Source organism: Trichechus manatus, unplaced genomic scaffold (assembly GCF_000243295.1).
Source record: "Trichechus manatus latirostris isolate Lorelei unplaced genomic scaffold, TriManLat1.0 scaffold00002, whole genome shotgun sequence".
Classification (NCBI taxonomy): Eukaryota; Metazoa; Chordata; class Mammalia; order Sirenia; family Trichechidae; genus Trichechus; species Trichechus manatus.
In genome coordinates, this window is record NW_004443938.1 from 40,141,120 (window position 1) to 40,153,852 (window position 12,733).

A 12,733-nucleotide genomic window follows, 5' to 3' on the forward strand; every position below is an offset into this window, starting at 1 on the left:
GCAGTGACTTTTCACTAAGGCTTACAGAGTGATAAAAATGGAGTTATCATTTAGGTAAAGTAATTAGGAACACATTATTAAAAATGAAAACTGCAAAATATTGGAATAGGCTACTACAGTATGTTTTCCATTTTCTTCCTCCCAAAAAATTTTAAAAGACAACAAGAAGTAGCAACTTTGAAAGCAGATAACAGTAACAGCACACACTTAGAAGGTACTTAATACATGGCAGGCATTGTTCCATGTGACTTACAGGTATTAAAAATTGCTCCTCATAACAATTGCATAAGGTAGATACTGCTATTATCTTCATTTTTTCAGATGGGGAAACTAAGGCACAAAGTGTTCAAACAACTCGCCAATGGTCACATAACTAGTAAGAGCAAGAATTTAAAACCAAGTGGAGTGGCTCCAGAATCCAAAATCTTAACCATACTGCCCTCAGTCAGCACTAATCACCTAATAATTACTTTCATCTGTATAAAGATAATCCAGAGTATGATCTAGATGGTTGTAAAATCCACTCTCTATGATCCAACACCCATGTTTGTCTTCTGACATTTATGACAAATAGGCATAGTCCAAAGCCTTCAGCTAAACTAAGACGTGAGACAGTTTCTCGGAATTTCCAGATTCTAACTGTGGCTAAGTTCCTATTTAAACATGTCTAAATCTATAAAAAATACTTGTAAAATAGATTTATTAACACACACATATATATATCTATATATGTATATATATCACTTGTGAATTGTGTTGGGGGAGTACATAGGGGAGCAACTGTGAGCTGTGTCTATATATAAAAAACTGATTTAGAAGCCAGACATGAAAATCAGTTATATTATCTTGGATTCCATCTTTGAGACTTGATTTAAAAAAACTTCAGCATTGGTTCTGATTATAATCATTTCAATTTAAAAATTTTATACAGTCAAAAGGAGAATGAAGAAGAGGGAAAAATGTAGTTTTTGGTCTCATTTGTTAAACTGGAAACGTATCTCATTAAATTTTAAAAGACAGTACTGAGCCAAAGACAAAGAAGGTTCGTTTTAAGGCTGAAGGGCATCTCTAGAAAGTCTATAAGAGAGGTATAAGTATTAAGATGTGTTCAGTGTACTAAAATACATAGATTTTCAAGTAGTAATTTCATAAAATGGATGCTAATGTTTAGGAGAAAACACGACACATTAATGTAAGTTTATTTTTCATATGCAGGTTAAGGTCAGAGCAAAAGCAAAAAGGGGGAATAAATCAATTATGCTGTTACAGGAAACAAATTATTTTCACATTAGGTGAGTATCAACAGATATCTCATGAGCTCCAAATAAGATACAAAGGTTATTATGGCTTTATTTTTGAAAGAAAGAAAATAATCTTAGGCGATGATAATATGATTTTTCAGGGACAGAAAATGCAAACAGAGAAGTGAAATGGATACTCTTTGAATGATTAGTTGATTTATTAAAAAAGACATTAAAATAGTAAGAAGTGTGAGCTTAATATTTATAAAACAGTTAACCAGTATAAACACTACAAAATAATTGTAGATAAAGTTTTAAAAAATGAAAGCAATTTTTACTAAAACTCCAAACATATTTGAAATGTACTCCATTTCCTTTTGTATTGCTTTTGTTCTGCCACTTTAAATGAGATATACTATATATGTTTTTTGTTTTGTTTCATTAAATATGTGCAAGGCAGTATAAGAAAGATGTTTACCAAGAAAATAAGTCTAGTCTTAGGCTTATTATTTTCTAAAACTTGCAATTCCAGATAATTGCCACTGTATATTCACTGTGATGTTCAAATGTATATATATTTTTACGATATTTTTTCTTAAATATGCATGGAGGTTAAAACAAAACTTTTAATTTAATTTCAGAACAGTGTCCACAATCATTACATGCAATAAAATTGCACCAGTAACCTTCCTTAGATGAAAAGCATCATAATTTTCAACAAAATTCAAGCTTACAAATCAATTTTGATTTTGAAAGCAACAGTTTTTATATATTAGTGTCGCAGGTTGAAGACGTTTATGGTTTCATTCTTCCACATGCTCAAAATAAGTGATTCAGGGTTCATTTCCCTAAAACTGGGATGTAACAACTATACACATGACTTTGTACAGCACTGTAACTTCAAGAAATACTTGTATTGTCCTGGCCCCTCCCCACTAGTTATCCTCAGGCAATTTGGATGCTTTTCATAGTCAGATACTAAAAATAAAAATATATTGACATGATTGGGTTTTCCATTTTTTAGCTTTAAAAATTATTGTAATCTATGGACTAGGTCAAAGTGGCAAGTGATTATTGTCAGATGTCAGTTATGGCTGCGAGATCATGACTTCCTCTCTTCACACCCCACCCTTTATACTTCTTGTTGTTATTCTTTTTAGGTATCCATTAAGTTGTTTTTGGATCATAATGACTCCCAGGTTACAGAGGATTTTCTGCACCATAGAGTTTTCTAGGTTAAGAAGCCCTGGTGGCACTGTGGTTCAAGGGCTTGGCCGCTAACCAGAGGCCTGAACCCATCAGCTGCTCCACGGGAGAAAGGCGTGGCAGTCCGCATCCCTAAAGAGTTACAGCCTTGGAAACACGATGGGGCATTTCGACTCTGTCCTATAGGATTACTATGAGTGGGAATTGACTCAACAATGAGCAGTCTTTACGAGAGGAGATCTCCAGGTCTTTTGTCCAGGGAGCTGGTGGGTGGGTTCGAACCGTCAATCTTTTGGTTAGTAGCTGAGCACTTAACCAGTGTGCCATCAGGGCTCCTTATCCTCTATCCTTACTCCCATACAAATACTTTCAAAGTAAATTTAATCTTGTCATCTAGACATGTGTTGTCCCCTTCTATTATCTTATAATTTAAGTGCAAGGTTAATGTATTTTAATTACTCTTGGGGGAAAGTCTGTTCTATCTTTATAACTGAAAGTTCAGGTTCATTTCTTGCAATATCACATTTAATCCTCCAATGGGATGGTGGTCCAAGTAATTTACATTTTCACCTTCAGAAATCTGTGTTTAAACTGGTATCCTGTTTAAAGACTATATATGGAATTCCAAAACCACTTTCTGAACCACAAAATCACACGCAGTGACTTCTGACAGCTTAGGTTCTATAAAGAATTTCAGAAGAGTTAGATAAGGAGAGTTACAATTTATAGCACTGCAGGGAAGCAGTAAGTATTGCCTACTGGTTTTAATAATTGGTATAGCCCATGATTTATGTTTATCTGCATCAATATATTCATTCAAAACTCAGCAAGCACTAAGTGTCTTTTATTTCTAAACATCCACAAAATATTTTAATTTTTAAAAATAATTTGATGAAGCAATTTGAGACACTCATTCTAACAATAAAAAAAGTGTTGAAACTACTCTTAGATCTTAGTAGGTGGCTGTGCTGCAAAAATACTTAATACTCAGAAATAAGTCCATTACATATGAGTCAATCATTTATATATTAGAAATTTGGAAAGATTCTTTTATATGAGATATAGTATTCAAATAAAGAAAACATCATAAACCTGATCAGAATTTGTGATTTTGGTTCCCCCAGACCTTCTCTTTGAAGTCTTTTCTTAATCTTCACACAGAATCAAATATTGCCCCCCTCCACTGAGTACCCATCTTGAACACATTACGGCCCTCATTATTTTTATGTCTATTTCCCTCTGCTAAACTTTTGGTCCTTAGATGACCAGCAGTATCATGTTCTATAGATCTGTGGTCCCATTTTCTAGCACAGAGCCCTGGCAGGTAATAGTCCCGATATATTTTCATTAGGTAAATGAAAATTGACTATTTTTACCTAATCCTAAGCACTTACAGTATATCTAAATATTTTTATATATATAAAATACAGTTAACTATGAATCCTGATCCCATTAAGAGCATCAAAATATTACCTATATGTGTAAGTTTTCATATGACTGGCATGCATTCTTATATGTATAACATCCATCATGTATGTGCATATACGTCTCTATCAAGGGTTGGCAAACAATAGCCCACATGCCAAATCAGTTTTTTTGTGGCTCTCAAGCTAAGGATGCTTTTTACATTTTCTTAAATAATTGGAAAATATCAAATGAAGAATAATAAATTGTGACATGTAAAAATTATGTGGAATTCAAATTTCAGTGTTGATAAAGTTTTATTTGAACACCTATAACCCACTGCCATGAGTTGATTCCAACTCATAGTGACCCTACAAGACAGGGCAGAACTTCCCCATAGAGTTTCCAAAGAGCACCTGGTAGATTCGAACTGTCGACCTTTTGGTTAGCAGCCGTAGCACTTAACCACTACGCCACCATGGTTTCCTATTTGAACATAGTCACTCTCAATTCTTTACATATTGTCAATGGCTGTTCTTGTGCTACAGCAGCAGAGCTGAATAGTTACAGCAGAGACCATAGCACTACAAAGCCTAAAATACTATCTGACCCTTTACAGAAAACTTCTGATGACTATGATCTATATCTAAAGGCATGACTGCATTTATTTTATTTTTATTGATAGTTTCACATTATAACAATTTTACAAGTGACAAAAATTTCAAAGGAAAACGTAGGTTTCAATATAAATTTGAAGATATTATGGTATGATATAATCATATAACAAGGGGATACTTCGTGGTTTAAAGTCAGTAAAGGTGTGCATCAGGGTTGCATTCTTTCATCATACCTATTCAGTCTGTATGCTGAGCAAATAATCCAAGAAACCAGACTATATGAAGAAGAATGGGGCATCAGAATTGGAGGAAGACTCATTAACAAACTGCCTTATGCAGATGACACAACTTTGCTTGCTCAAAGTGAAGAGGACTTGAAGCACTTACTGATGAAGATCAAAGACCACAGTCTTCAGTATGGATTACACCTCATCATAAAGAAAACAAAAATCCTCACAACTGAACCAGTAAGCAACATCATCATAAATGGAGAAAAGACTGAAGTTGTCAAGGATTTCATTTTACTTGGATCCACAATCAACACCCACGGAAGCAGCAGCCAAGAAATCAAAAGATGCATTGCTTTGGGCAAATCTGCTGCAAAAAACCTCTTTAAAGGTATCACCTTGAAGACTAGGGTGCACCTGACCCAAGCCATGGTATTTTCAATCGCATCATATGCATGCAAAAGCTGGACAATGAATAAGGAAGACCGAAGAAGAATTGATGCCTTTGAATTGCGGCATTGGCAAAGAATACTGAATATACCATGGACTGCCAAAAGAACGAACAAGTCTGTCTTGGAAGAAGTACAACCAGAATGCTCCTTAGAAGTAAGGACGGCGAGACTACGTCTCACATACGTTGGGACATGTTGTCAGAAGGGATCAGTCCCTGGAGAAGGACATCAAGCTTGGTAAAGTACAGGGTCAGTGAAAAAGAGGAAGACCCTCAACAGGATGGACTGGCACAGTGGCTGCAACAATGGGCTCAAGCATAACAATGACTGTGAGCATGGCGCAGGACCAGGCAGTGTTTCGTTCTGTGGTACATAGGGTTGCTATGAGTTGGAACTGACTCACCGGCACCTAAGAACAACAACATCATAGAATTAAGATTAAGTGATGAAACATTCTAAGTTACTTTAAAGAATAATGCAGCCTATTTAGACATCACCAACATAGTATGGTAGACCTTAAGGTTATACTTAAGGTTATAATCAATTATCCACTAATTGTTGTTGTTGTTGTTAGGTGCCATTGAGTCAGTTCCGACTCATAGTGATCCTGTAGGACAGAGAAGAACTGCCCCATAGGGTTTCCAAGGAGTGGCTGGTGGATTTGAACTGCCGACCTTTTCGTTAGCAGCCGAACTTGTAACCACTACGCCACCAGGGCTCCTAACCCACAAATTGTCCAGTACTTATTTACTAATTATCCAAAGACACAATCTTTTGGCTTTCATCACTAAAAATTTAAAGTATGATGGGATTTTCAATGTTAATGTCACTCTATGCACTTGAGTTGAAATATTTATTAAAGTTAGTGTAAAATGGCAGAGATCTTTTTGTCATATTAATAATTTAAATTATGAAAGTCTATAGGCTATGAGGCGCACTGGTAGCATAGTGAAGAACTTGGCTGCTAACCAAAAGGTTGGCAGTTCGAATCCACCAGCTGCTCCTTGGAAACCCTATGGGGCAGTTCTACTCTGTCCTATAGGGTCGCTATGAGTAGGAATCAACTCAACAGTAATGGGTTTATAGGCTATGAAGGCGATTAAGTTTGCGTGTACACAATCTACTTCAACTGCTCTGAGTGACCTGACTGTTGTTTGGCTGAATTATCCACTCCATTAACTGATAAGTAGTTAGAAAACCAATATATTCCCCTCTTTGTATGAAATCGTGAAAAATCTAAGAAAATAACAGTATGGGTCTAAAGAATCTAATGTTAGAATACTAATTGATAATAAAAATATAATCAACTGTTTTCAATAAATAACTAACAGTCATGTTCATTTCTCCTGTTTCTTTATAAGTACGGAACACAGAAAAGGAGTGCAAACATAGAATAGCAACAGAAAGCAAACCAGAGGGGCAAATCCACACGGCCAAACACATGCAGTGTACCATCATCTCTCATACTTGTTGCAGAAGAGGGGGTGTTGCAACTCAGCAACCAGTCTGCAGTATTTAAAACAGTCATGTTGTCCCCTGAGAACAGGAACAGTATAAGGGTTCATTGTCTGAATGCCTGCTGGGTGTACATGAATAATATTCAAAGCTTGCACCAACTTTTGACCTTAATGCCAAAATGTTAACTGCATTGTATGCCTTTTACATTTTAGTTTTTCAAGTCCGTTTTAGTTCAGTGAAATCTGCGTACATGACGATTAGTGAACTTCAAGGTAGTGTAATTCTATAGTGCTTGGGTTTTTAAACTTATTTTTTGCACCCAATTTAAGGTTTAAATGTAAATGTTCTTACTCCAGAAGACATCACTAAATAATCTTATAAATTTGCAATCTTATCATTAATTAGTTGAAATTACATATGTATGTTTAGAGACAAATAAACATTATAAACAAGGAAAATGTTAATCTACAAAGGGTTGGATGTAAAACATTAAATACAGGCAACTTGCAATGCACATAACTTTACAAAGAAAATTTTAGATTACACAGTTATTCTAAAATAAATGGGAAGAGGTGTATTCATTTCATAGATAATTATTAAAAATTTTAAAGAAAATATGATGTGGCAAATTCTGGTATCTAGTAATATGAACAGTTTGTAATTTAAAAGACATTTCATATAATTTTTAATGTACTGAGTAAAACACTACAACTACAAAATTTTTGAATAATTTAAAATGCAGCTTATATATAAAATATATAGTCTCTATAGGTACATGTGCTGATACAAAAATCAAGTACTATTTCCTTACATGGTGGGGCAGAATACTGGAAGTAATAACTGTTATTGTTGCCATACAATATGGCATAAGTAGGGCTAATCAAATGAGAAAGTATCTGGTAAAAATAAAATTCTTATTTTAAATACATGTTAGGTATTATTCTCTTTGAAAAGAAAATGCAGCAGATATGGATATTTTTGTATTCTCAAAATAATTTTTAAAAAAAATCGATCTTTAGAAAAAAATTTGAGGTAGTCTTTTCTGTTATAATTCAAAATAAAACAAAAAAGTGGTATACTTTTTTTTGTAAGTTTGGGGTCCAAATCCTCTGGTTACATTCTCTAAATTTTTTTGAATATTTTCAAGGACAGATACTAAAGGGAAGGTTCACTAAATGCCCTCAAAATGTTGCTCAGGGCTAACTATCTCTTTTGAATGTTTCCAGCTATAGAGGAGGAGCAAATGCTTCAAGAAAATCAACAGAACAATAAATAATACATTCACTATATATTCCTTAGCTTTAATGATGACTATGCTATTGATAAAAAGATACTTACTTATTAGCAGATATCTAACATGAAATTAAAGCAAATATTGAAATATGATTCTGGGAATCTCGAAGCCAACTCTTCAGAAAAAGAATAGACCTGACTATAAGACATAAAATGATACTCGTGAAGAGTGCGCTTCTTTAAATCAAGTAGATACACGAGACTAAACGGGCAGCTCCTGTCCAAAGGCAAGATGAGAAGGCAGAAAGGGATAGGAGCTAGCTGAATGGACACAGGAAATCCGGGGTGGAAAGGAAGAATGGGTGGTCACGTTATAGGGATAGCAACTAGGGTCACATAACAATGTGTGTATAAATTTTTATATGAGAAACTAACTTGAGCTGTAAACTTTCACCTAAAGCACAATTTAAAAAAAAAAGAAATATGATTCTGGGAATCTTCTGGGTGACATTAACTATATCTTTTTTGGTTATAATGCCGATTATGCTATTGATAATAAGATATTTATTTATTAGAAAATCCTTAACATGTGAAATCAAAGCAAACAATGAAATGTGATTCTGCACATCCTCTGGGTGATACACTTACCTCCTGTCCCATTTGTGGTGACTGATGTACTGCTAAGGCTAGTTTTATCCAGCTTGGAGTTACCAGGTGTTTCACCACCTCCAAGAGCATGAGGACTTGCTAGGTCCTGCATTTCCATAGACCTGTTGGAGCAAGAAACAGCAGAGCAAATGCTGAAGTCTCAGCAATTAATTCTTAATAAACTACATATATTGTTATACTGAATATATATGTCATCTCACAATAATAAGAATTGAAACCAGTAGCTAACACTTCTTCGTTAACCAGGAGAAAATGCCAGCCATTATAAATAAACAAACAAATAAATGCAAGCTTCTATGCTTGCTAAGCCTCATACTTTGTTTATTTGCAATCTTACAAGGATTCCATACAATAATGTAAAGAGTAAAGCAGCTTCCATCATCTTGGCAGTTTAAGTTGCTATAGAGACCCACCCTCCTACACTGATCACCTCTGCTATGAACCTGTAGAAATTGTGATAACATTTAACTCAAAATTTGACGTTCCTGGGGCCAGTAAGGAAGAAGTCAGTAGTCAGAAATAAAGTGTAAACTCAAAGCCTGAGCAGAAGCTTCTACTTGACCTTGCTGACCAAGGGGGCTGAAAAAAAGCCCAAGGGCTGGGGGCAAGAGTTGTAACACCTTTAATAATCATTCAGGATAGGAGACTTTGACTTATGTCTATTCCAGAGAATGTGCTGGAATTAAAACCCTAAATGAAGCTGGGACTGAGGAAAAACTGATCTTTTCAAAAGGAAACTAGAGAAAAAGAATTGCACAATGGCCCAAGGAAGCCACACATGCTTCCACGAAAGAAGGAAAACTCACGATAAAAGCAAAAATTGAGAAAATTTGTCAACATTGTCCTGCAGTCCAAAAATACCAGAGGAAAATCTTTGGCTGAAAGAAATTAAACCATATGGAAACTCAGATCTACATAAAGGAATAAACAACACCAGAAATGTAAATACACAAATACTGAACAAAAATCTTTTATTTTTGCCTTAATTTCCTTAAAGACATCCAACTGAAACAAAAATAATAGCACTGGATAGTTGGATTTATAATATAGTATAGAAGTAAAATATGTAACAACAATAGCACAAAGGATGGTGAGGGTGATATTATATTTCTTAAGACTCTTTCATTTGTTATGAGGTAGCATAATAACTTGGAAAAGAGGTAAGTATTATATAGTAAAGTATTATGAAGTACATAAAGTAATTCATACCATTACATATTAATGAGAAAAATGCAAATAGGTACAACAAAAAGCCAATCAAATAATTAAAATAAACTATTAAAGATGTATTTGATTAACACCAAAGAATCCAGGAAAAGATAAAGGAAGAAACAAAAAATATACTGGAAAAATAGAAAACATGTACCAAGATGGCCAATTCAAAACCAACCATATGAATGACTACACTGGACATGAATGGAATAAACTCTTCAGTGAAAAGATGAGGATGTGATATATTGCACTAAAAAGAGCAAGACTCATCTAGAGGGGGTTTACAAGAAAAGCACTTTAAATATAAGCACAGAGTGATACTATGGTGAGCTGCCCAAATCCCCCTCTCCAGGATTAAAGAACTTATTCCTACAGCTGAGGGGAAGTGTTTCTGACAGGGAGCACTCAATTGAGTCCTTTTTCCAGGATTTTCCCTCAACTAAAAAGAGTCACTTTGCCCAAGATTACACCCTTTTGGGGGACAGCCCTCATCTAATGACTGGTGAATGAAGGAGTATAAAGACTAAGCCCACATGTCACATGGGTCAACCTAGTATACAGCTCCCCATAAGATCAGCTGAGACCTTTGTTTCAGTTGCACTGAAGGTCAACTTATCTCTAAGACCAATACTGCTTCTTTTATTCCCTCAAAGGTGTTGATCTGAGAGCACAACCCAATAAACTCCTGGCACACCAATCCTCCTCTCAGTATTTGCTTCCTGGGAGCCCAAATGTTGATAAAGCACAAGTAGGTTGAAGAAAAACTGATAGAAAAAAATTTATAATGCAAATAATAAGATGCATGCTATGGCTATATTAACATCATGCAAAATAGGCCTCAAGATGGAGAATATTAGCAAATATAAAAAGGGAAATTTATCAGGAAAACAACAATTCTAAATGTGCATGTATCTAATACCAGAGCTTCAAAATATGCAAAACAAAACCTAATTAAAGGAAAAAAGAGACAAATCCACATTCATAGTGGGATGTTTTATAACAATTTTTCACAGTAACTGATAGAATAAACATATATATACTGTTTTTATATATAATATACATTAATACTCAATAATTACAGAATACACAATATTTTCAAGCGTGCATGGAATGTCCATCCAAAGGGGGTATGTGGTTGTTGTTAGGTGCCACTGAGCTGGTTCTGACTCACAGTGACCCTATGTACTACAGAACAAAACACTGCCCAGTCTTGCGCCATCCTCATAATCATTATTATGCTTGAGTCCACTGTTGCAGCCACTGCGTCAATCGATCTTGTTGAGGGTCTTCCTCTTTTTCACTGACCCTGTACCTTACCAAGCATGATGTCCTTCTCCAGGGACTGATTACTTGTGACAACATGTCCAAAGTACGTAAAACTTAGTGTCACCATCCTTGCTTCTAAGGAGCATTCTGGCTGTACTTCTTCCAAGACAGATTTGTTCGTTCTTTTGGCAGTCCATGGTATATTCAACATTTTTCGCCAACACCGCAACTCAAAGGCGTCAATTCTTCTTCAGTCTTCCTTATTCACTGTCCAGCGTTTGCATGTGCATGATGCAGCTGAAAATACCATAGCTTGGGTCAGACGCACCTTAGTCTTCAGGTGACATCTTTGCTTCTCAACACTTTAAAGAGGTCTTTTGCAGCAGATTGGCCCAATGCAATGCATGTTTTGATTTCTTGACTGCTGCTTCCATGGGTGTTGATTGTGGATCCAAGTAAAATCAAATCCTTGACAACTTCAATCTTTTCTCCATTTATCATGATGTTCTTTATTGGTCCACTTGTGAGAATTTTTGTTTTCTTTATGTTGAGGTGTAATCCATACTGAAGACTGTGGTCTTTGACCTTCATCAGTAAGTGCTTCAAGTCCTCTTTACTTCCAGCAAGCAAGGTTGTGCCATCTGCATAACGCATATTGTTAGAGTCTTCCTCTAATCCTGATGTCTCATTCACTTCATATAATCCAGTTTCTAGGATTATTTGCTCAACATACAGACTGAGTAAGTACGGAGAAAGGATACAACCCTGAGACACACCTTTCCTGATTTTAAACCAGTATCCCCTTGTTTTGTCCTAACAACTGCCTCTTGATCCATGTACAGGTTCCTCATGAGCACAATTAAGTGTTCTGGAATTTCCATTCTTTGCATGTTATCCATAATTTGTTATGATCCACACAGCCTTTGCATAGTCAATAAAACACAGGTAAACATCTTTCTAATAGTCTTTGCTTTCAGCCAGAATCCATCTGACATCAGGAGTGATATCCCCAGTTCCATGTCCTCTTTTGAATCTAGCCTGAATTTCTGGCAGTTTCCTGTCGATATACTGCTGCAGCCGCTTTTGAATGATCTTCAGCAAAATTTTACGTGCATATGACATTAATGATATTGTTTGATAACTTCTGCATTATCACCTTTCTTTGGAATGGACACAAATATGGCTCTCTTTCTAGTTGGCTGGCCGGATAGCTGTCTTCCAAATTTCTTGGCACAGATGAGTGAGCACCTCCAGTGTTGCATCTATTTGTTGAAACATCTCAACTGGCATTCCCTCAATTCTTGGAGCCTTGTTTTTCATCAATGCCTTCTTTGCAGCTGGTACTTCTTCCTTCAGTACCATCAGTTCTTGATCATATGCTACCTCCTGAAATGGCTGAACTTCTACTAGTTCTTTTTGGTACAATGGCTGTGTGTATTTCTTCTATCTTCTTTTGATGCTTCCTGCGTTGTTTAATATTTTCCCCTTAGAATCCTTCACTATTGCAACTCGAGGCTTGAATAGTTTCTTCAGTTCTTTCAGCTTGAGAAATTCTGAGCGTGTTCTTCCCTTTTGGTTTTCTATCTCCAGCTCTTTGCACATGTCATTATAATACTTTACTTTGTCTTCTCAAGCTGCCCTTTGAAATCTTCTGTTCAGCTCTTTTACTTTATCATTTCTTTCTTTTGCTTTAGCTACTCGACATTCAAGAGCAAGTTTCAGAGTCTCTTCTGACATCCATTTTGGTC

The 12,733-nt window shown here is 35.6% G+C and overlaps 1 protein-coding gene across 1 annotated transcript in view; it reads right to left on the reverse strand.

Annotated features, from left to right (window-relative positions):
- The window catches only part of EYA4 (EYA transcriptional coactivator and phosphatase 4), an 86,741-nt gene that overhangs the window by 68,285 nt on the left and 5,723 nt on the right, over positions 1-12,733 (reverse strand). Inside the window, exon 2 of the mRNA XM_023730078.1 lies at positions 8,487-8,608. Within this exon, the coding sequence (XP_023585846.1) occupies positions 8,487-8,604 (118 nt within the window). The 5' untranslated portion in view covers positions 8,605-8,608. The remainder of the gene's footprint in view (positions 1-8,486; positions 8,609-12,733) is intronic.